The sequence below is a fragment of the Bos mutus genome, chromosome 3 (assembly GCF_027580195.1).
Source record: "Bos mutus isolate GX-2022 chromosome 3, NWIPB_WYAK_1.1, whole genome shotgun sequence".
In the NCBI taxonomy this organism is placed as follows: domain Eukaryota; kingdom Metazoa; phylum Chordata; class Mammalia; order Artiodactyla; family Bovidae; genus Bos; species Bos mutus.
Genome location: NC_091619.1, coordinates 48,382,972 through 48,408,085, shown reverse-complemented (window position 1 = coordinate 48,408,085; position 25,114 = coordinate 48,382,972). Strand labels below are relative to the sequence as shown.

Sequence of the window (25,114 nt, the reverse complement as noted above, 5' to 3'; positions counted from 1 at the left end):
CACTGTAAATCAGTTTCTTGGTTTTGAGTTTTATAAATTTTGTCAAGTTTACTCCAGACCTATTTGAGGACCGGCTTATAGTTGCTTCCCTGCAGAGACTCAGGTTTGATTCCTGGGTTGGAAGATCCCCTGGTGGAGCGCATGGCAGCCCACTCAAGTATTCTTGCTTGGAGAATCCCATGGACAGAGGAGTCTGGTGGACTACAGTCCATGGGATCGCATAGAGTTGGACACAACTGAGTGATTAACACTTTCACTTGTAGTTGCAAATCCTCGCCAAAGACCATTATCATTACAATTATTTTTCTTATTGTAAATGTTCCCTGGTAACCTCTCTTTTCCGGCAAATTATTTCTTTTCCAGCTTGCCAACAGGGATCCTTTAAGGATTCCTACTTAATGGAGGCATTTCATGTTCAGCTCCCTTAAGATACTGTCTTCCATTCGTTGAGTTGATGTCAGTATTTGCCTTTAGGGCTACCCAGGGTCTTTAACTTCCTTTTACAGAGTTTATTTAAATTTGCTGTTCCTTTTGATGAGTGAGGTGAGGAGTAGAAGATTATTTCTTAGGGATTCCCTTTTCATTCTGTCAAACTTGAAAGTGAAGTGAAAGTGGAAATTGGTCAGTTGTGTCCAACTCTTTGTGACCCCATGATCTGTAGTCCATGGAATTCTTCTGGCCAGAATAATGGAGTGGGTTGCCATTTCCTTCTCCAGGAGATCTTCCCAGCCCAGGGATTGAACCTGTGTCTCCCACATTGCAGGCGGATTCTTTACCAGCTGAGCCACAAGGGAAGCTTAACAGTGCATTAAAAGGTATGTTTATGAAAATTTAGTTAGAGGGATTTCTAAGAGCATCTGAACCCCCATACCACCAGAAGTGGAAGTGTGCTTTGGTGTTTTCAGGAAAAAAAAAAAGATGGCTTTTAAAAACTGGAAGAAGGGCTTCATGATTCTAGGCTGTATTAATGAGAATACAGAGTCCAGGATTTGAAACTAATATTTCCATTTTATTAAATAGACCACATGAGAGCTTTGTACTTAGTTCTGGTGGACATACTTAAGATTACCAATAATAGAGTGATGGTTAAATTATAGTGTAACCTCTGGAACCAATCCTTTCTTTCAAAGGCCACCCTGGAGAAATTTTCACAACTTCTTGGAGAAAAGTGGGATATAAAACTATTTTGTGTGATCCCCATATTATTTAGAAGACAGGAAGAAAAAGATCGTTAAGTGACACTTGGTGGCAGAGTGATAGAAGTTTATTATTGATACTTTAAAGACTTGTATTCAAATTCTACAATAGAAAAAAATTGAGACAGATACTGTTAAACTAGAAAGTATCCCCTTTGGGAAGTCAAAAAACCTAGAAAACTCATCAGCTAGAGGAAAAGCTACTTTATTGTGAAATAATGTGGTGAAGCACGCTAGCATCTGGTGCCCACTGCATACCAGCCGCTGTGCTGCACATGGGATTTGAGGGCTAACTAACTTGACTGAAGTCCAGCTGCCAGCAAGCACCAGAGCGTCTGTTGGAACTTGTAGGTATTCTGGGGTCAGCTCCACCTATAGCACTATTTTACCCTGTCCCCTAAGCCAGATACCTTAAATTTTCTATACCACTCTCTTGATTTTGGTTTACTATCAGGATGTGGTGGCAAGGGAACAAGGTGCCCCAAGGAGTTAGGAGGTAGAATTATTGTACTACAATGAATTGTTTGTTTAGTATTAAAGAGACTGGATACAGTTGTTTCGCAAAAAGATATATTTTCATATGACTATTTACATTTTTCATATTTAGTTAGAGAATATCATACAACTGATATCTTCAGTTTCATGCTTTTAAACTCTTCTATTTACACTTATCTGACATGGAATTAAAACTGAAATGGTCATATACCTCAGTAATAGAAAGCAACCAGCCAATATAGCTGGGTCTTCACTTAAATTTGTTGATCAACATTAGCAACAGTTACCTTAATAAATTATCATTTATTTTAAAATCAGTAGTAATTTTAAACAATTCATAAATAAGTGTGCTCTGTGCAATTTACATGTTTAATATCCTGTGGATACTAAAAGCTGTATATTGTCAGTTTTGCACATTATTACTTTTATCAAATGATAAGCTTTCTCTGAGGAGAAAGTAGATAAGCTTGAAATTATATCCTAAGCTTCTCTGGAGAGTTATCAAAACTCCATCTGCTTTACAGGAGGAGGTTCCAATTTACGTGAGAGGGCAGTTAAAATCTGATTGAATTTTTCGTATCTCTCTGTCTGATTGACTTGTGCACCTTTGCTGCCCCAAAGCAATCTCATTTGGAATTCAGTCTTGAAGACTTCACTCATTTCTTCATCTGGTTGAAAACCTAATAAAAACAAAACCAAAAAAACTTCAGTTCTGCTTGAAACAGTGTTGAAAATAGACTGAAAACTTGCTTGTTTAAAGTAAGATCAAAATGAACATCTCTCAGAACTTAAAAAATGCCCTCAAGGAAAAATATAGGATCTTTCTATATAAGGAAGGGGAGACCATCCCCCACCCCCAAGGATCTGAGCAACTTCAGAGAAAGAATAACTAAGTCACTATGACAGAATAAAATTTGTGCGCACAAGCCACCATGGGTTGTAGTAGTGCAGGAGTGTTCAAGTATTTTTTTTAAAGCTTTATAATTTACTTGGCATGATTCACCCTTTTTTTAGCTGTACAGTTTATAGAGTTGTATAAACATCACACCACTTTAGAACCCTAGAAAATCTCTAGTACCTCTTCTCAGTCAATCCCTGAACCTACCCCACACCATTAATCTGCTTTCCATTGCTATTTTGCCTTGTCTAGAAATTTGATATTATTCCATATTGTTGCCTGTTAATAATTCCTTTTTATTGCTGAGTAGTATTCAGTTATATGGATATACTGCATTTTGTTTACTGAGTGGTAAGACATTTCAATTGTCTCCAGTTTCTGGCTGTTATGAATAATGTGAACATCTGTGATTAAGTCTTAGCATGGACATGTGTTTTCATATCTTTGGAAGTGGAAGTACTGGCTCATATGGTAAATATATGTTTAAAGAAACTGTCAAACTCTTTTCCAAAATGTCTATACGTCTTATATTCTCATCAGTAACATAATGAAGAGTCCAGTTGTGAACTCTATTGTCATTCTAGATAGTGGTGCTGGCATCTCACCGTGGTTTAATCTTATATTTCTGTAATAACTAATGCTTTGAACATTTTTCCATATAGATATTTGTCATTGTATATCCTCTCTGGTATAGTGTCTATTCAAATCTTTTCTTCTCATTCAGTTGTAAGAATTCTTTATATTCTAGATAATAAGTCCTTTATCAGATGTATGTTTGCCAAATACTTTCTTCTGGTCTGTGGTGTGCCTTTTTGCTTCCTTAATAATGTCTTTCAAAGAGCAAAATGTAGAATTTTGATTTATCAGTGTTTTATAGTTCATGCTTTTTATGGCTTAAGAAATTTTGCCAGACACAAGGACTTTCTATGTTTTCTCATAGAAGCTTTACAGTTTGGCTCGTATATTCTATGAGGTAAAATTGAAGGGTTTTTTGCATGACATTCAATAGTTCTAGCACCATTTGTTGAAAGACTACTTTATCCAGTGAATTACCTTGCCACCTTTGTCAAGAAACAGTTAACAATCATATGTTTGGGCCCATTTCTTAACTCTCTTTTCTGTGTAAGAGATCTGTTCTACTTATGGCCAAGGATGCTCTCAGTCAGCTCTGTTAGAGCAGGGGAAACCTCTAGCTCGAGTCATACAGGCAGATGTTTCTCATCCTTGATTACTGTTGGAGTAGTTGGCTCTGTCATTAAATATAGTCCCAGCATCTAAATCATAGTCTCTTGGTGGTGGAAAGGGTAACAGAAGCCTTCTATTTCATTCTTCATGTGATGCCAAAATATCTTTGGCAGATAACCAACTAGAGGCCAGATGACAACTTCCATTCATTGAGTTAATCTGCTTTGAGCCCCTATCCTGGGCAGGGTACTGGGATATGTCGGTGAGCAAATTTCTGCCCTTACTGGGTTCACAGTTAATTCCAGCAATAAGAACTTGCTGTGAAAACCTGTAGCAGGATCAGCTGAGAAGTATCAAATACCTTTAAGGTGATTTGCTGTAAAACAGCTTAAAACATACTTTTCTCAAAATCCACCCTGATACATTGGCTTAGGGAACATCTAATGTAATATACTTACTGGTTTTGTATAAGCAGGCATTCTAATAATATCTACTGACTTGAATTATATATGCTTTTATTGTTTGAGCCACCAGGGAAGCTCCTATAATTAGCATCTGAGTCCTATACTGCCAACCCTGCTGAACTTTCTGAGGAAAAGAAACAGGTATGTATTGCTTATACCTAGAGCAGACATAGTGCAAGTTGTTTAGTCCCAAATTCTGTTTCAGGTCAAAATACTAGGCCTCTCCTGCCCCATATATTTCTTAACCTTCTGGATCAAACTGTAGGTCCTTGAAGAGTTTTAAAAATTATACAGTGGTGAAGAGACAAGGCCCTTATTCTTGTACTCGCTTCCTAAGTGGTCTTTTTGCCTACAAGCTTCAGCCCTCCAGCCTTCCTGCACAAAGATGCCAGACTGAAAACAAACCTAATCATGTGATAACATCTTCTCATATTTAAAACCCTTCACTGGCTCTTCCTCAGCCACAGTCCTACATGGAAGGCCTTCCCACCTCTGTCCCCCTCTTTGTTTAGCCTAGCTGGCCACTCCTGAAGACACACGTTACACTAATCCAAACCCAAGTTTGGATCAGTGTACTTGTGTTGCTATTCTCCAAGCTCTCTCAATCTCAGAGGCTTGGCTTATGGTAGACCCTCTGATGCCAAGAGCAGAGGAGCTCATGTCCCAGTGTGTCTGGGAAGAAACAAGAATATAGATAAGTCCAATAGAACCCTAACTCCTCATGTGGGCCCATCATGTTTTCTAATTATTATTATTAGTGGTACTAATGGTAAACAAACTGACAAATTCTTTCTTGATCCTTTCTCTATTTTCTTTATAACACTGACACAAAAGAAGAGAGAAGGATCCTTAAGTCAGGAATTAAGAATAAGTAATACAAGAAATGGAATTCCCAGGTCTTAATCTTTCCTATTTGGTCTTTTTCTAATTGAGAGCATTGATGCTCTTTTCATTCCTTCATTCCAATTACTGTGCAGAGAGCAGCTTAACCAAAACCAGCTCTTACCGGCCAGGATCCTCTCAGCATTCATCCGGTAGCTGTCTGCAGCTTCCGCCATGAGTCGGGCCGTTGCCAGATGGTTCAGCATAATCTCACAGCTTTCATCGTTTTTTTCCCACATGTCAGTTCCTTCAAAAGTGACAGCCTCACGTTCCATTAAGGTCACAAGAGGCATCAGCAGTGGGACCGATACATTGTTTGGGGGAACACATGTGGACTCTGAAAAACAGGGGCAGGGGTAAAGTTCTCCATATCATGTTTTTTTTCCCCAAGTTAAATGCAGAGAGTTCCAGTTGAAGATGGCAATGTAGGAGAGTCCTGGGCTTACCGCCTTCTGTGGACACAGTGAATCTATGGCTAAGTATGGAACAACTTCCTCTGGGAAAAATCCTAAAGACTGCATTGTGCAAATAAGAGAAGACCCACATCAAAGCAGGTAAGAGGGGCTGGGAGACTGTCACACTATAAACCCTCTCCTGGGGCAGTGATCCACAGTCAGGAGGGAACTCAAAACCTGGAGCTTCAACCTGAGGAGCAAAGGGCTTGAACCCCACGTGTACCACTGCAACTTTTAAGACCAGCACCTGAGATACAAACCCCCAAAACATCTAACTTTGAAACTCAAACACTGTACCTGTCTGTAAGACCCCAAGGCTATAATTGTCTGAGAAACAGGTCTTAAAGGGCTTACAAGCTTGAACTCACCTGATCCAGGGCTCGGTACAGAGGCAGCCAATTGAGAGGTGCCTAGATATTATGCAAATTAGGCTCATTTGCCAATATTAAAGTTTTAGCCTGAAAGACAGGCTTCTGCTTTGGCATATAGCTAGGGCTTAGGAGGCCCTCAGCAAATGGAAGCTGATAGATGATGCAGTCCTTGTGTGCTGTCTCTGCCTTGCTCCAGCTCACTGATACATCCTAGAAAAGAGCTTATACCTTTGTCCAGCTACCTCTAGAACACTACACGTTGCCTAGCTCTGAGGGCCAAAGGGGCTTATGCCCATGGATCCTATAGGACTGTAACCTTTATAATGCCACAAGAAAAGAAAATTATAGGCCAGTATTTGCAAATTGAATTCAACAATACATTAAAAGGATCATATGGATTGATTAAGTGGGATTTATTCCAGGGAAACAAGGATGGCTCAATATTCACAAATCAATATGACATACTGTGTTAATAAGATGAAAGAAAAATAATTTGATCTTAATAGATGCATAAAAATCATTTGACAAGATCTGACATCCATTTATGGTTAAAAAAAAAAACTCCCAACAAAGTGGATATAGAGGGAATGTACAACAACATAATGAGGCCACATATAACAAGCCCATAAAGCTAAAAACTTTCCATCTGAGAACTGGAATAAAAGGATGCCAATTCACCACTTCTGTTCACACCATACACAAAAATAAACTCATGTAAGACACAATACCATAAAGCTCTGACACAAGAATATAGGCAAAACATTCTCTGGCATAAATCATAGCAATGTTACCTTAAATCAGTCTCCCAAGGTAGTAAAAATAAAGGGGATCTCATTAAACATGTTTTTGCAAAGGAAACCATAAACAAAATGAAACGACAACCAACAGATGGGAGAAAATATTTGCAAACAATGTGACCAACAAGGGCTTAATTTTGAAAATATACAAACAGTTCATACAACTAGCAAAAAAACAAATAGCCCCCTGAAAAAATAGGCAGATGGCCAACAGATACATGATGCTCAATAGACAACAGATGCTCAACATTGCTAATTATCAGAGAAATGCGAATCAAAACTACAATGAGGTATCACTTCACAGTGGTCAGAATGGCCATCATCAAAAAGTCAAATAATAAATGCTGGAGACAGTGTTGAGAAAAGGGCACCCTCCTATACTGTTGGAGAGAATGTAAATTAGTGCAGCTACTATGGAGAACAGCATGGAGATTCTTAAAAAACTGAAAACAGAGTTGCTATATGATCCAACAATCCCACTCATGGGCATGTTATCTGGAGAAAACCCTTAATTTGAAAAGATGCCTGTACCTCAGTGTTCATAGCAGCACTATTTACAATAGCCAAGATATGGAAGCAACCTAAATGTCACTCAACAGATGAGTGGATAAAGAAAGATGTGGTATATGTATGTACACAATGGAATACTACTCAGCCAGAAAAAAATGACAATGCCATTTGCAGCAACACATGGATGGACCTAGAGATTATCATGCTGAGTGAAGTGAGTCAGACAGATAGATATCTCACGATATCACTTATGTATGGAATCTAAAAAATGATACAAATGAACTTATTTACACAACAAGGTCCTTTTGTATAGCATAGGGAACTCTAATCAATATCTTGCAATAATCTACGATGAAAAATATTAAATATATAACTGAATTATTTTGCTGTACACTAGATTTACACATCATAAATCAACTATAACTTAAATTTTAAAAGATGCATATGTGTGTATACATACAATGGAACATTATTCAGCCATTAAAAAGAAATCCTGCCATTTGTGACAACACAAACTTGAGGGTATTATGCTAAGTGAAATATGTCAGACAGAAAAAGATAAATAGCATGTGAACTCACTTACATGTAGAGTCTAAGAAAAACAGAAACACCCCTTGAGTTCATGGATATAGAGGACAGATTGGTGGTCACCTGAGACAAGGGGAGAAGTGAAATGGTTGAAGGGATCAGAAGGTACAGATTTCCAGTTATAAAGTAACTCCTGGAGATATGCTATACAGCGTGGTGACTATAGTGAATACTGTACTGCATATTTGAAAGTAGCTAGCAAAGTGAATCTTGAAAGTTCTCATCAGAAAAAAAAATTTTTGCACCCATGTATGGTGATAGATATTAACCGGTCTTATTGTGATCATTTTGCAACAATCAAATATTGAACCATTATGTTGTACACCTGAAGCTAATATGTAAATTGTACCTCTGTTTACAAAGTTAAGCTCAAAACGAGGTGACTGGTACCCTATGTCTTGTTTTAGCAACCGAATACCTACAAGCAACTCTTGTCATCTGATACAGGCTTGACTGACAATCCTGACTGACTCATTGACAATCCTGCAGATAACTTGGAGCCTTTATAACACGCCCTGCTAAAAGCTTTGCTCAAACCAGAACAGATAATGACACTGCCAAGCAGCCCGCAGGCTGCCTGCCCTGACCCAGTGCTCACCTCTGCCTTCATGCAGGACTTTGCTGAAAGGCTTCAGCTGTTTCTCATAGAGGATGGCGGTTTGTGTGTACTGGTGCCGCAGGGCAATCCACGTTTTTTCTAACCGTGTGATCTGGAAGAAAGAAAACTGTTATAGCTTTGGAAAAAGGCTCTTTTAAAAATTACCTTGGTGCTTAAGTTTTGAAATGAAGGACAGATGGACATGATAAAAACTCAAAGCAGTTGAAAGAGTATAGAGAAAAGCTAATCCCTACCCACTCCCTGCTCCATGTTGCTCTCATGACCCATTAGAGACACACACTTTTTAAAATAAATGCATATCATACTATACACATATTTTCCTGTTCCTTGTTTGGAAGTTATTTCACATAAGTACATATAGAACAGCATACAACAGTCTTGTTTTATCTCAAGTGGTCCATTTATGCATAAACCATAGTTTAGCTAATTTCCTATACATAAGAGCTTTAAACATATTTTTCTGTTATAGAATTATCTCAAAGATTTTGCAGATGTGCACAAGAGAATATCTGGAGGATAAATTTCCAGAAGTAGAACTACTGGGTCAAGAAATAAAATCTTGATAGGCATTGCCAACTGTCCTCCAGAGTTTATACTGATGTAAGGATGTAGAATTGTGATTTTAAGCATTTTAATGTTACTTTTAAGTAGTAAAGTCTGAAACATATGGAAAATTGCCTAGGCCATGTGATGCCACTGCTCATTTCTTTGGAATCGTTTAGTCCAGACCAACATATGCCACTGACTCTGACTATCCTAATAGTCCCCCATTCACACCCTAAAACCAGCAAGCCTGTGTCTGATATCTTCTACATGAAACAAGGAAGGGGGAAAAGGGAACTAATTAGGGAATGAGGGCCAATTCTGTCAGGTATTTGAGGAATTTCATTTAATCCTCACAGTGCTCTATGAGGCAGTATTTTGACTTCATTTTACAGATCAGAAGACAAGAGATTAGATAACTTAGTCAAGTTTCACAGCTAAATGGCAGAGATTCATTTCCTTGGCCTCTAACTCCCTGTGTATTCCAAGAGGAGGGTGAGAAAGGATCACCACCAGCAGGTCTGCTGGGAAGGGGAGGATGTGGCTTATCTTCCTCTGGCCACCCATGATGCCACCATTTCTTCTCATGCCCCCTTCTTCTTCCCTGCCGTGAAGCATCCACCTTCTGAAAGGAGCCCTTGTCTTGGCCCATCTCCTGGATGCGCTCTCTTGATACCAGAAACTGAGAACAGAAGGCAGCACAAATGGCTGTAGTCCAGGGTCAGGTTTAGATGATACACAGAAATGACATGACTCTCGTCTCTGGTTTTTCCTAGGTCTGCCACTCCCTACCCCAAACAGAGCCCTGAGCACTCTGGAGGACTCTGACCCCTCACTGCTGAAGTGTTGCAGATAGGAAGAATATGATGCTGCCGTGGGATGGGGGGACCACCTATAAAGGCATGTTTATGTGCTTTGGGATAAGTCCCTAATTGCTGAGTTTGATGTCATGGACAGCAACCATATTAATGTCACAAATTCCCCTTCACTACTCTCAGAGGAAGCTCTGGGCTGGGAAGCTATACGAATAGCTAACCTATTAGTTCTCAGAATTATAGGCAGTTTTGGATAAGAGGAAATAAACATAATGTAAATTAGAAACAGCCAAATGAAAAATGATAACTCCTGTTAGTATAGTAGAAGTCAGTATATCATGAAAATACAGCTGAACTTGCTTATTTCAAATATTGACCCAAATAATTTCAGTGCATCTAAAGAAATTTGAAAGTTCTTAGAATATTATAATTGGAATTGACCCTTCTCAAAATTTCCTGGTGAAAGCATGAAGCATTTCAGCTTCTTGTTTGAAAGGTGACCTTGCTTTCATATAAGGAAATTATGTTCTTAACATGCAGGATTTCAGAGAATCTGTGGCTGGTTGCAAAATAGCCAAGCTAAATGAGCGGTGGCTTTGGTATTACTCTTGCAGACTGGGTTTGTGGGACTGTGATCTCATACTCAAAGTCACTGAGCATCTACCTCTATGAGGTCCACTTGGCTTCAAAAACAAATTTTCAGTTTCAAACCTCATTCTAAAAACAGACTGTCAAAGCAGATAAATTCAAAGTGCCTGATTTCAGAAACTCTGCTTTAGGGGGTTGTATGGCAAATGAGTCAGGAAGCTGAGTCTTTTAACAGGAGTCTGTTTTAGGTGACCTGAGGAACATACTTTGAGATAAACCACTCTAGGGATCCTCAGAGATCAGCTCCCCAAATGTCTTGGTTTCCCAGTCATAACCCCAAACAGCCCGCCTGCCCAGTGACCCAGATGGAAGCAGTCTTTCTTACACAACACACTTGAGCCAGACTTAATCACCCTAACCGGTTCTTCAGGAACATCTGTTGTTCTTGAGGATGACTCTTATTGTACATCACAGAGAAAGTGTAGGCAGTCAGCGATTATCTGCTGTCTTTAAAAACAGAGCCAGAAACTTGCAACGCTGCTCTTGTTTGCCCCCCTAATCAAAGCAGCTTTCACTAAGACACGATTTACCTTTTGCATTGACCAAAGTCACCTGTGGTTTGCCAGGCATAGACTTGAAGACCACTTTGCAGAGCATTAAGTACACACAGGCCCACAGTGCTGCATAAAGCAAGTTGAAATTTACCTGTGGCATTTCCAAGGCCTTCATGATGGCTGAGAAAGAATAGAGGTCCCCCATGGAGTCTTTCAGCTCCACTGCCACCTGGATGATCTTATTGAGGGTGGCTGCTCTGTCCTCCAGACTGCCCGTGCAGCCCAGAATGTCCACTGCGATGCCGATGGCCATCGTGTTGTGTCTGAAAGGAAGGAGATGAGCGATCAGGCCCAGGGCTAATAGGACCAGGAGGAAATGAAACCAAACTGGCCAAGGAAAGGACTGGCTTTGCACCATTTGCCACTGTCTTCCTGAGACACACTGGCAGCTCACACAGTTTGGTTGCTGATTGCAAAGACAGACCACCCCCATCAGAGTGACTGCAGAAGGGCCCCAGTGGGCGTCCTGTGGAGAATCAAAAAGGACAGATACCCCAGGACATGGCATGTTCAGCCCTGGAGCAAGGGGCATGAAGGGGCCTTCCTGTGCTGAAGCTGCTCAGAAGTGCACGTGGCTCCTTGTCCCTCTCACCATGACAGGTCCACAGAGATGCCAGGTCCCCAACACACTGAGGAATCCTTTGGGAAGTCCCTAAGCCCCCTGGACTGGGGAATGGAAGGGACAGAAAGATGAGATAATATGCTAGATCCAGGAAGACAACATGGATGTGAGAACAAGGGATGAGCTAAGAATAAAGTGGCTTGGGTCAAGGGGCCAGAAAGTGAGTGGGAATGTGGACAAAGACTCAATAGTGAGCTGGCAGGATTTCTCTGTAAGGTCAGACCCTCATAGAAAGAAATCTTGTATCTACCAACAATCCTCCCTTTTCTCATCCTGAATGCCACGGGTCAACTGTGCAGACCCAGAAGAGGAAGCAGAGTGGTCTTTTCTGTACAGACAATGGGATGGATATGAATGGGGTCACAGAGAGGTCTCCTCCCTGGTGGCAGCAGTCTGTAAACCTGCCTCTCCCTCCCTCTGTGGCCCAGGAATGAGCATTCCCTACCTTGGGCCAGAGTGAAAGTGAAAGTTGCTCAGTCATGTCTGACTCTTTGCGAACCTATGGACTATACAGTCCATGGAATTCTCCAGGCCAGAATACTGGAGTGGGTAGCTGTTCCCTTCTCCAGGGAATCTTCCCAACCCAGGGATCAAACTCAGGTCTTCTGCATTGCAGGCGGATTCTTTACCAGCTGAGCCACCAGAGTGGCCTTGGGTAAATTTCTCTCCAGGCACTGGTACGAGTGCTGAAGGTGAAGCACTAATTCACAGCTATGGTCGCTACGATATGACTTGCCTCTGAAACTCTGGGGCCACCTTTTCCTAGAAGTTCACAGCTAAGGAGGATATTCCACGCTTCCTGTGCTGGCCTCCTCCTCACTCTTCTAAAGCAAAGAGAGGGGTGATTCATCTAGTGGCTAGCACTACCAGTTTCTCCAATGATTTTTAAATCAGTAACAGGCTCTGCTGTCTCTGAGCATTTGCACATGTGGGTGTGCAAGGTGGTTGCTCAAAGCGTGACCTTAGGCTCCACTGCTCCACTCTAAAATGGGAACAAGGGCTGTTGTGAGAAAGACTGTGTGTGTGCGTAAAGATAATTAAAGTGCCTGGCTCAGCAGTACCTAGCAAATAGCAGTTGTTACTACCCTGGTATCTGTGTGCGCATTTCTCCCTCTGTATGTTGGTCCCTTTTGCCTATATCTCTTCCCTTTATCTTCTTTTGCTAATTTCCTGTCTTTCTTAATTAATGGATCTTTAAAATAGACTTAAACACATGTATACCTGTGGCGGATTCATTTTGATATTTGGCAAAACTAATACAATTATGTAAAGTTTAAAAATAAAATAAAATTAGAAAAAAAAATCAAATAACTGTAACTCTGAAGTACTATGTGAAATATGTTATTATTTTATTATCACATCCACTAAGAATGTAATAAAGGTTTATGTTATTAAAAAAAAATAAAATAAAATAAAAAACATGCAGAAGGAAGATGGTAGCGGCAGGCAAAGGAGATTGAGGAGGGGCTAGGCAGGGAGAGGTTACATGAGGAGTTTGTGGTGAAACAGAAGCCCAGAGGGAGCATCTGTATAGAGAGGTCAAAGAAGATGAGGAGAGAAAATGAAATTTCAGACTATAAAAGGGGTCTGAAATGTTACTGTCAGGACAAGGTATGACCAATACCTCTTCAAGTCTGTAATGTGCATGTCATGTGTTAATGTTTAAACCACGCTGAAGCCAGATTCTCAAATGATCCTAATAAAGATTTAGCTTTGTTGAAAAAAAAAAAATAGACTTAAAGTATATTTTTATTATGTTAAACTTATTGAAGAGTTTTGTTACCCATTTGCAAAGTGTTAAGGTTGAGATGAACATTTTAGCTGTTTAATAGTAAACTAACTTCCTATGTTGCCATAATTGATTCTTTAGTCAATGTTTTTTTCCTATGTTTTAAGGCCCTTAATAAAAGACAGGTTCTCTATTTAAGAACTGGCTTTATATCAACAGTTAATTGGGTAATTATATCCATTCATTCGAACAACATTTGCCTCAAACCTCCTGCACACACCGCCTTGGGAAAAACAGCTCAGCAAGGCAATTGTGTAGCAGAAGCTCCTGAGGTGGGTAGGAGGCACAAAACATTTCAGAAGGACATCCCACTCACTAGCCTTGGAATGGGTGGTGACTGAACTGAAGTTTAAAATGGAGGGTGGTTTACATTAGACTCTCAAACACAAGGCTGTCACCTGATCCTGCAGGACTGCTGTAACCTTAATTTAGTAGACACATTGTAATGGAGAGAACCACTCCCCAGGCCCTAGCAGGTAGATCCTACAGGTCAGCTCTGGATGGCGAACAAAGCAAGGAGCCAGACCCCAGGCAGGCGGCAATCAGGAGGAAGAGGAAATGGATGTAGACAAGAGTGGAAGTCAGAAAATAGCCCAGAGAGAAGCCACAAGCCTGCTGACCTCAGCCTGGGCACCCATAAAGCATGCCCAACCCAGCTCATGAAACTGATAAAATAAGGCCTGCAGGGCTTCCCTGGTGGCTCAGTGGTAAAGAATCCACCTGCCAATGCAGGGATCATGAGTTTGATCCCTGGTCTGGGAGGATCCCACACGTTCCAGAGCAACAAAGCCCATGGGCCACAGCTATTGAGCCTGTGCTCTAGAGCCCGTGCTCTGCAACAAGAGAAGCCACTGCACTGAGAAGCCCGCACACTGCAATGAAGAACAGCCTCCGCTCGCCACAACTAGACAAAGCCTGCACGGCATCGAAGACCCAGCTCCGCCATAAATAAATAAACAAGGCCTGCAGCTGGGGAGCTTTCAGTCTGAAAAGTATCACAGGAGAAACAGGGATGCACGGCAGCACAGTTGGTCTCTGCTGAAATAATGACCACGGGCCCAGACCAGGAGGGAGGGCAGGCGAGTGGAAATGAGAAGCCAGGCCCTGGGGCATGGGGAGGGAGAGGATGCCTTGGAGAGCAGGGCTGGCATCTAGAAGAGTGAGCAGGGAAAGTAGGGGAATTCAGAAGTCAGACCTACCATTGCCCAAAGACACTGAACAATAAGCTGACAGGCATGCCTGAACAAAGGCAGCAGGCTCGCGTCCTGCCCTCCTGCCTCCCAGCAGTCTTCCATTCGGTGCTGGGTGTTTCCTACGGGAGGCACCTGTGGCGGTGAAACCACAGCAACAGAGGCACTGGAGCCATTTTATTTGCTTCATAGTTGGGTAACCTTGAAAGCAGCTGCTACCAACTCTCCCAGGCCATTTGAAATATAGTGTTTACTTTCTAGGGGCTAGTGGTAGTCTAGGACTGCACTGTCCACAGACCACATGTGGCTATATTTATACTTAAAATGCTGAAGAGTAAAAATAAATTTCATCCTTCAGTTGCCACATTTCAGGTGCTCAGGGGTCACCAGCGGCCAGTGGATGCTGTCAGGAGATTTCTGCCATCAGTGTTGTACTGGACAGCGCTGTGACCCAGAACATCACAGAAAACCATGGGCAGGGGATGATGGTGCTAGGGCTCCGGCTTCTGAAGCATCACTCGCCTCTCCTCAGGAGAAGCCAGGGCCCTGGCTGCCCACTAAAGACCACACGAGTGCTGTGGCAACCAGGAAGCTGGTTGGGAAAACAGAAAACTTCAGATAACAAAGCAGTCTTACCCAAAACAACTATCTTTTCATGTGTATCAAAAAGGCCAACTTCTATGGTAACGTGAGATTCTAGTCTAGTGCTGCTTAAAAACGTGCCTTGCTACTTCCACCTTTCTAGTTTCTAAATATCTGATGTGAGTGGGTTTTAATGGCCAGCCAGGGCCCTGGCTTTCCACGAGAAGAGGGCAGTGATGCTTTAGAGGTCGGGGGCCTGAGCACCTCATCTCTTGCCCTCTGATCCCCCATTTGTCCACACTTCAAAGAAAACACCGTTCAGACCCTGTTCTTCCCAACTTCCCCCACAAACCCCCACTTGATTCCTAAAGCAGACAGAGGGGCTGCAGCTCAGGCTGGAGGGAAGTGGCATGGCACCCCCGCTCCATCTGCCGCAGCACTGCCCCCACCCCAGGCCAGCAGGGGTGGTGGTGACCTGTGCTCTAGGGCTGAGCCTCTGCCGGCTTCTGCATCTGCCCATGGAGCAGAGTTGCGAACGTGCTATCTGTTCCCTGACTTCCTCTTTGCCACCTGAGCTTCTCCAGGAATTCTCTGGTCACGGCTTCTGGGAAAGGCCTTCAGGGGCCACACTTCCTCGAGTGAGGTGGCCCTGGGCCAGAGGGTACCTGGCGTCTCCCAGCTCTGAAAACTGTAGCTCTGACAGCCTGTGGAGTTGAAAGGACCGTAGTACAGAGCAGCACTACTCACCTTTCAATGATGTCCAGGCGCAGTTGGTGACCATAAGGCAAGGTGATGAGCTCCAGCCCTGAGTTCACGCCCATGTTCTTCCTCATCTCTTCCGAGACTTCAAGTATCCTCGCGACCTGTCAAGAACACAGGTTGAAATGAACTGGACCAGGAAGTGGGCTTGCTGCGAACATGGAAAGAAATACACTAAACTGGGACACTGTGGATGCACTTGACTTGTGGCACTTCTTTCTGAGCAGCAGCATCTGAAAATACAGTCTTAATACACTATTTGGAGGCTTTTGATACATATACTGGAATGTAAAACCTGGCAGGAAAATACCTAGATTGGTCTGCAGATTTGGTGTTTCTGCCCAGCCAGAGAACAGTGTGGTTCTTCGAGCTTGTGTCTAACATGGCTGGATCCTGCTGCTAGATTTGCCGCCAACAGCAGGGCTATGTGCCCACGGAGCAGACCGATCCCCGGCAGTGGAAAAGTGGAGCTGCGTCCAAGTGCCACTCTGCTGCAGGCTCTGCCGTTTATGTTCTCGCTTAACGGCAGGGCTGGCTCCTATTACCCGTAATTACGCCTCTCCTGGGCTCAGGAAACGCACTGTACATCTGGAAACTATTAGAAACATGTACGGCTATGTGAAACCTGAGGTCTCAAACACACCCACTTCTCCCCCTGAGAGGTCTTCCTTAAAGAAAATCTGGTTTGTTTGTCCCAGTCAACACTCCCCATCTCAGTTCCAGTGTGTGATCACAGCTTATTGGAATCAGGTATTAGTTAACCACTTATAGTTATTACATTACTTCCAAATGCTACAGCTGAGTCAGGGCATCTCTAAAACGGGGCTGGTGACACTCACAGAGCACTGATATGTTGATACTAACAGTGCAATGAGCAGATGTGTGTGTGTGCTAAGTCGCTTCAGTTGTGTCCGACTGCAACCCTATGGACTGGAGCCTGCCAGGCTGTCCATGGGATTCTCCAGGAAAGAATCCTGGAGTGGGTTGCCATGCCCTCCTCCAGGGGATTTTCCCATTGAACCCACATCTCCTGTGGCTTCTGCATTGCAGGCAGATTCTTGACTGCTAAAACACCAGGGGAGGTCCAACTAGCAGATATAATGGGTCAAACCATCCCTGGACATGTGGCAGACACAGGACAATTCCTTTCCTTGTTCCTGTGGAGTTGTCCTCCACGATAATTATCCTGAGCATATGAACAGTCCAGGTGTCTTCATAACAGTCCACCAAAAACATCTGGCAGTTTAGTTGATATTAACCTTGACCTTTAACTTCTGTAGTTGAGCAAAGGCACCACCATCAGTCCTGGGGATGAGCTGTCCAGTGCAGACTCCAGAATAAGATGCAGGATTCATCTGCTCTCGGCCTCAGTTTCCCCTTCTCTAAAACAACTGCTGAGTTTACCTTCCTCAAGGACTTTGCCAAGGATCAAATGACCCTAAAACCCGAGCTATTTACAAAGCCAAGTTATGAATCACTGGCCATGTGAAAGGGGGAAGAATTCTGGCCCGATCTCTGGAAAGAGATTTACGCCTTGACCATGGCAAGGCAGCCCAGATGGACACCCTGGTCACCTGCAGTCACACACTCTTTGCTTGTTTAGACATCTGCCCTGTCAGAGGCTCCAAACCTAACACATTCAGTCCACAGACACTCTGTGTAATAGTCACAGGCTTGTCATTGATTCGCTTTTATTCTGGAAGCTGTATTCCCCTCTTGCCTGTTTTCCTTCAGTGTAAACATGCAGTCCCCTGGTCACTTTCCTGACGTATTATCAGGAAAAGCCAACACCTGGTTGCCCCAAGGCTGAGCTCTGGGACAAGGGGTCCTGAGGTCACAGAGCAGCCTGGATTAGGGCTCCTGGGAAAGCCTGGGGCCATGATGCTCAGAGAGGGAGAGGAAGGATGAGCACTTCTAGAGGATTCACTGTGAGCTGGACCCGGCCGGGCAGAATGACACCCGTCCTCATGAGACCCGGCTGCCTTCTGCTCTCCTGATCTTAGCCATCCTGGCTCTGCAGGGTCTCTTAGTTTTGTCCGCTCTTCATCCGACTGCCTGGGGAATGGCTGTGGTGACCCAGTGGAGCCCCGATAGGGGCCTGGCTGGCCTTCTTCCCAGCTGCCAGGAACCATCTACCGAGAAATGAGGTCGCTGTCTCAGTTGCCCTCCGTAGAGGACTCTGATGGGCACTCTGCACTTACGGGCCTGTCTCCCTCACTGAACTGCAGAGTGCCCTGAAGGAAGCAACCTGGAAGGAGCCCAGAAGTAGAGATTTAAAAACAAAGACAGACAGATTTGCCAGGCCCTCCCCCTACAGACCCCATTTCCCTCACTACCCATCCAGAGTGAATCCTTCATAAACATAAAATCTCCCATGGTTCCTGGCCTCTCAGTCTCTGCAAGTGTGCGCTGCCTGCCACCTGGAAGATGCTTTTGTGTTCTGCATCACCAACTCCTATTCAGCCTTCAAAGCTTGTCTCAGAAATCCCCACCCTGACCCCTCCCTCCACTATGTTTGAGACCCTACCTTGGAGGCCCTGCAGAGCATTTCCCACCTGGACCGTGGTCCGAATTCTATGTCACTGTCGCTCCTGCCTCTCCCACCATGACCTGGCCTGACCTGACCTGGCCCACAGTTGGTGTTCAATCAAGGCTCAATACATAACACTAGGGAACCGTCACTCAGCCTGTCTGGGGCAGGCACTGTATGAGGGCTTTAGTCTTCACAAGCACCTGGGTTGTGGTGCTCTTCTCCCTTTAGAAACTCTGAGAGGCGGCGGGCGGTGGGTGGGGGGGGAGGTTAGACTCAGGTAGCTCACCCCCAGAGGCCAGGCCCTTGGCCACTGGGCCCGTCTCCTTCTAGCTTCTGCAGAGACAAATGGGTAAAGCAGAGCGTTACCCATTCACAGGGTGGGAACGGCTCAGCGGACGCCCACCCAGCCCCAGCCTGCGAAGGGGCTTGCCCTGCTGCCTCCAGGCATTCAGGACCACCCACAGCCCCCACAGGCTGGGCTCTGGGCACAGGTGGGAACCAGCATTTGGGCCCTGGATGCTGCCCAGGCCAGCTCTAGGCTTCCGGGTGGGCTGGTCTGGTTGCAGTTAGAGTCAGTTAGGTGACAACAGCCTTTGTTTTACTTCTTAGAGACGCTTGCTGCTCCTGTTCTGTTGGCAAAGCCCCGCAGTCAGTAGTTCAGGAAGAGGATAAGGAAATGAGGGCGGAAGGAAGACGAAACAGCCCCGCCCTGGGGACTCGGGGTGGGCTCATCGTCAGGGGGCTCCCGCTCAGGTCTCTGCCTCGCTGCCTGGGGGCTCCACCCAGCGCCTCTTCCAGGGGGGCCTAAAGGCATACGGGGGGAGTGGGACCCCCACCAGGAGGACAGAATGCAGACAGAGAAACAGAACAAAGAGGAGGCTACACATTCCTTCAGCTGAGAACAGACTGCCAAGGCAGTGGGAAGGTTCCAGACTCCTGTGAAGAGCAGTCGGGCCTCTCACCTCCTCCTAGACTACTACCAAGTCCTGCCTGAGAACACAGCGGGGAAGCATTCATTTCCTCCCAGAAATTAGGCTGTTCTGTAAACCCAGAGCCATGTTCCCACAAGGAGCTTCCTCCACCGAGAGCATGGTTCACACCAGGCTCCTGGCCTGCTGGTGTGGTTCTGCTGTCTCAGACCCAGGGCCTATTCATACCAACTAGAACAGGAGACTAAATCCTCTTCCTGTCCAAACAGGTTTAGCTCCCTCTGAATGAGGTAAGGTCTTAACAAGGAAAATTATCTGACCACTTGGGGCCCTGCCCAAGGACACCCAGTGAACCACACAGACAGTCCTTGTTCCTCCAACACAGCCCCATTCCTGGCAGCCCCTCGGCTGTTTGCCCCGAAACAGCCAGCGCCTGCTTAATATTCCTCAAGACAGCTTTGGGAGGTCCCATGCGCCCTGTGAGCCTCCATCAACCGAGGAACTCCCTGGGGAATGCTTGGAGATTAGATTTCCTGCCATGATTCATGACCCAGGAAATTTATTTAGGAAAACCAGTTCCTCAATAAGCCCTGACCTTTGAAGCTAATTGACTTCACTGAGCTACAAATGAAAAAGGGCTTTAAATCTAAGGCCTCATCTGTTGCTCAAATGAAGGGATCTGTCTCCTTATATTGAGGGGTGGGCTGAGCACACCCCAGCCTTAAACGCTTGCTTTCGAGAAATTACCCTCTGAAGGATGAGGTTGTCTTGGGGCCAGCTATGAACAAAAGCCACCCATATCTAAAAGAAATGCATCAAAAATGATAATTTTTTTAAAAATGATGATGTAAACAGAGGTTTATATAGTCACATGGAAAGATAGTCATGCTATGTTGTTCCATGAAAGACAAAAAAGGTTTGAAGTGGTATGCATAGGCCTGTGGCATTTCTGTGGTAAACAAATAGATATGCGTGCAATTATTTACACATCTATTGGCGGAACAAATGTTAACAACGGTGATCACCAAGAAACTGGATTTTGTGTGGTTTTCATTTTTTTTCTCCTAATCTGTGTTGTGTAATTTTTCTAAAATGATATCTTTTATAATTGTTTTATATTTTTTCTCAACTGAGCAAGTAACTTTAAAACATTTTACCCTAAAGACCATTTTCATAACAATAAAAATAAATATATAATGTACATATGTGGCATATAATGAAATAAAAACCACGAAGGCTCTGCTACTCCAGAAACTCCATTTTCATCTACAATGTACTCTTCTTTGGACTTGACTTCACCAGTTCTGATGGAGTTCAGGCAGGGGGAGAATTGAAAATCCACACGAGCTGGGAGAAGGGCACGGCAGGGGTTGGGGGAGGAGAGCAGGGTCCTGGGTGGCCCTGTATCCTTCTGTCCCAGGTGAATTTCACAAGCTTCCTGCCTGGGCAAGGGTTGTCACAGCCTGGGTTCCCACCCCTTCAATAAATCCCACACCCAGGTCATCATCTCCATTGTCCTATGAGCAAACAAGCCACAAGGTAAGGCAGAATGAGGCCCAGACAGAACCCCCTTTCAAGCATCTGGAAATTCCTCCGGCACCTACCTTGCAGTCCACGCTGAGCAAGTGCTGGGCAATGACCTTGGGGTCACTGTTGGTGAACAGTTCTTTTGCACGTTTCAGCATCGAAGTTTCCAGGGGCTTGTTCTCAGGAGGAAGCAGCTTCGACTCAAAGTCATTGGGCTTGAACGAAGAGGTGGTCTCTAGGAGGGGCATCACAAATGTGTCCTGGTCCTCCCCCACTGTGTCTCCTGGGGCTGGCGGCGGCTTCCAAGGCCTTGTCCTATCATCATCATCAAGGATCAAGTAGCTGGTGTCAGAGTTCCGGGTGCCCAGCCCCCCATTCTGCTTGGCTGTCAGCAACTCCACGTAGCTGTCCTGGGCACAGAAGGGCAGCCTAGATGCCCCATCATAGCTGGCCGCCAAGGCTGGGTTCAGTTCGCAGTAGTTGGCTTCAGAGTTGAGCCAGAAAGATGGAGACGGGGGAGCTTTGAGCAGGGGTGCCTTGCAGGGCTTGGGGGGTGGCTTGGGGCATAGCTGGCTGTCTGAGCCCCTCAGCGCCTCCCCTGGCCTAGCGTCTGAGGAGACCCTCCGCACCACAGCTGGACTCAGAGTGGGCTCGCTGCCCGTCCTGAACACTGGTGAGTTTGGGCAGGGGCTTGTGCCCACACTTGGGGACTGAGGAGTCAGCTTACCACCTGTGGAGGATAACAGAGGGTCAGAAAAAGCTCAGCTGTGAGGAAAACACAAAACAGACAAAATTAGAGTGACAGCTTCTGGCCCTCAATTCATACTCTAGGGCTTTGATTTTTACCCACAAAAGACCAGCCAGTATGACCACTGCAGGTCTGGTCTAGAGCAGTCAAGAGCATCTCAAGGGCATAGGTGGCCCCACGCCACTTCTTGGGGAATTCTAAATCCTGGTGACTACCCACAGCTGGGCAGCAATGCCATTTTATGGTCACAGAAGGTTATACAGTCAAAACAGGGAAATACATCGAGCTTGGAGGGTGGTGAGTAATCTAACCTTACCCTAAGAAACATGTCTTTAGTCACATAGTATAAAAGGGGGAGGGGTCTGAGTCACTTTCAAAGCCAGAGTGGATCCTGCCAGCTTTAAGAAGAGACAGAGACACATGCGGAAGGGAGAAAAAGATGCTGAGAAAACCCACTTTCAAACAGTTTATGAAGGGGTGACAGGAAAAATCATCCTGTGGTTCCCCAAGGAAGGTCCATTACAAAAATAATGAAAAACAATCCCACTGCCTATTAACACAATTGCTTACCTGGTTCCCCACATCCCACACCATCTCACTCTTCCAGCTGTGACAGCAGAATGGAGAGGAGGCGGGGTTTCTACCAGGAACCCCTGGACTGACCCATTCACCCTCTCCCCAGGGAGGAGACTAAGGGGAAGGCACGTTTGTCATGATGACCACCAGTTTGCAGTTGGGCTCAGAGTCAGGAAACCTAGGTTCAAAGGCTGGCTTCACCACTTACTAGACAGATGCATCTACAGGTCAATTATATCCATGCCTCAGTCTCCTCACCAAAAAGAGGATAACCATGCTCATCTTTAAGGCTTCTTATGAGGCTTAAAAGCTAGCACACATTAAGCATCCAGGCTCTCCTGTGGCTCAGATGGTAAAGAATCTGCCTGTAATGCTGGAGACCTGGGTTTGATCCCTGGGCTGGGAAGATACCCTGGAGAAGGAGATGGCAACCCACTCCGGTATTCTTGCCTGGAGAATTCCATGGACAGAGGAATCTGGTCCATGGGCTCACAAAGAATTGGACACGACTGAGTGACTAACACACACACACACACAGAGTACATGGAGTTGCAAAGAGTCGGACACAACTGAGTAACACACACACACACACACACACACACACAGCATCCAGCTCAGTGATTTGCATCTGGATACAGTTCTATGAACCCCTCAGCCTCCAGATGTGGAGTCTTATGTCTTTCCCAAATTAGGTGACCAGAAGGAGCAGGGGAGACAGCCTGCAGAAAATCAGGGGAACACCATCACCCTCCTCCCCCCAAATTCCCAAAGACTTACCAATTGGCAGGTAACTTTCTGACTGGTGGGCTTTGAGGGACAAGGCTCTTCTGTCCTGCATGTGATCCAGGCAGGCTGGCTGGCTCCCACTCTTCTCTTTATTTCTGAAGCAAAAGACAAATAGGGCAGAAACATGTCATTAAATCGTAAAACCTTTAGGCAACATCATGGAAAGTTTAAAAAAAGAAAAAGACTGCTCAGAATGAGAGCACTCCCATATAGCCTAAGAGTAAAGGAATGTTGGCTGGAGGAGGAAATCACTGATGGGGGTGATTAGTACATGACTGTGCCATGGACTCCTTGCCGTGTCCCCAGGACCCATCCAGTTAGATCCCCGGCTGCTGCTTCTGAGTCTTTCCATCCTGTTAAGCAGAGCAGGGTAAAGGCTTCAAGATACTCTCAGGAAAATCTGATAAGCTGGAATGTGTACTTTCAACAGCGCCTAAAATTACTTACAGACCCAGGAGGAATGACTTGTATAACTAACACGCGTTTTCCACCAAGCCTTTCAGTGTCACAGTTAGGAAGGAGGCTGTGGGGCAGTTTCCAGTGGAAAGTTCAGTGTCCCCCAAATAACCTGCAGGATTGCCCAGGGAGGCTGTCATACCCATTCAGAAGGACCCCACTGGGGGATCCCCTGGCCAGCCTCCTTGGGCTGAGTCAGGGAAAGGGCCGTGGGGTCATCAAGCAAGCTGGGAGGCACAGGACACAGCATCACAGGGAAAGTAGACCCTAACAACACGATTCACCAGCATGGCTCTGCCCCTTGCCAGTTCAGACTGGCAGTTTCTCTGATTGGGAAGCACAGAGCACAGCAGCACAGGGCAAGCAGGCCCAGCAGACCCTAGTGACACAGTTCGCCAGCATGGCTCTAACTCTGCCCGTTCAGATCAGGAATTACTCTAATTAGCACCAAAGAACAGAATCTCCCGTTAGCTAAAACAGAAAGCACTTCACCAGTTGAGTGGTAATGAACTTTATTAGTCACCACCCCCAACCCCCAAACTTATGTTACAGAAATTGTGAAAGTTCTTTCCTACCTTTGCAGACAACCAGAGGGGAAAAAAAAAAACAAAAAACAAAACAAAACGAAACAGCCCCCAAACTCCAGCAACCCCTCAGAGATAAGGCTGGGCAGAGGGCAAATTCCAAAAGACAGTGGCTTCAGTGAAGCGATATTTAAGCAGTGATCCCCACCAGCAGTCAGACTCCGTGGTCATACACTGGCCTGGAATGTAACCTGGCCAAGCGCACACCTTTTTGGGGGGGTGGGGGCAACCATCTGGCCTGACGTCAGGGAATGTGGGGAGCCACTGGCGGGCGGAGGGGCAGGGCTTCCAGCCTCTTCCGTGTTGAGTCCACCCCACCCCCACATCTAGGTCTTTCTGGACCTGCAGCCTATGCCAAGTGTGATAAGGCTTAGCAAGCTCTGCTTTCAAAGGGCAATCCCCAAGAGTGGCTCTGTTAGCTTTGTGTTATCAACAAGGAGACTTTCTAAGCTTTTCTTTCATTTTTATCTTAAAAATTTTTTTTTGTATTTTAAATTCAGGTTGTTGAGGGTAGACCAAGGGGCCTTCCTTCCCAGCACTGTTCCTAGCAGGGGTTCTGCGGGTCACTCTGGCTCTGTTCACATTAACTCCCTACTCATTAGTTGATCAACCAACCCCTAACTCCCAAAAGAACAGAAGATAGTGTTTTAATATTAGGCTGGTACAAAAGTAATTGCAACTTTGGACTATGAATTTTAAATCTTATAACTAGGCTCAAACACATCTTTATTAATCAAAATACGAACCATTACAATCAACATGTTTCTTTGCCAAGGAGAAATAAGTTTGTTTATTCCTGTAGCATAAAAATCCATGCTTTGAGATTCAATGAACTCTTTTGGAAAGCATTTTCTGCCTCCTGCTGGATGTGGAAGCATTTTCCCTGCGAAAAGTTGTTGAGATGATTGAAGAAGCAGTAGTCGGTTGGTGAGAGGTCAGGTGAATATGGTGGATGAGACAAAACTCTGCAGCCCAATTTGTTCAACTTTTGAAGTGTTGGTTGTGTGACATAT

The 25,114-nt window shown here is 44.8% G+C and overlaps 1 protein-coding gene across 8 annotated transcripts in view; it reads right to left on the bottom strand.

The window, feature by feature from the left end:
* Positions 1 to 988: 988 nt before the first annotated feature.
* The window catches only part of BCAR3 (BCAR3 adaptor protein, NSP family member), a 221,552-nt gene continuing 197,426 nt past the window's right edge, over positions 989 to 25,114 (bottom strand). For 7 of the 8 annotated variants that reach the window (XM_070367657.1, XM_070367658.1, XM_070367659.1 and 4 more), the window contains 7 exons: positions 23,053 to 23,156; positions 21,029 to 21,681; positions 15,951 to 16,066; positions 11,112 to 11,283; positions 8,440 to 8,551; positions 5,245 to 5,457; positions 989 to 2,371 (listed from right to left, as the gene is read on the bottom strand). In XM_070367657.1, coding sequence (XP_070223758.1) covers positions 2,193 to 2,371; positions 5,245 to 5,457; positions 8,440 to 8,551; positions 11,112 to 11,283; positions 15,951 to 16,066; positions 21,029 to 21,681; positions 23,053 to 23,156 — 1,549 coding nt within the window. In that variant the 3' untranslated portion in view covers positions 989 to 2,192. Of the gene's footprint in view, positions 2,372 to 5,244; positions 5,458 to 8,439; positions 8,552 to 11,111; positions 11,284 to 15,950; positions 16,067 to 21,028; positions 21,682 to 23,052; positions 23,157 to 24,092; positions 24,259 to 25,114 lie in introns of those variants that run through there. The other variant, XM_070367660.1, reaches the window with a different exon arrangement.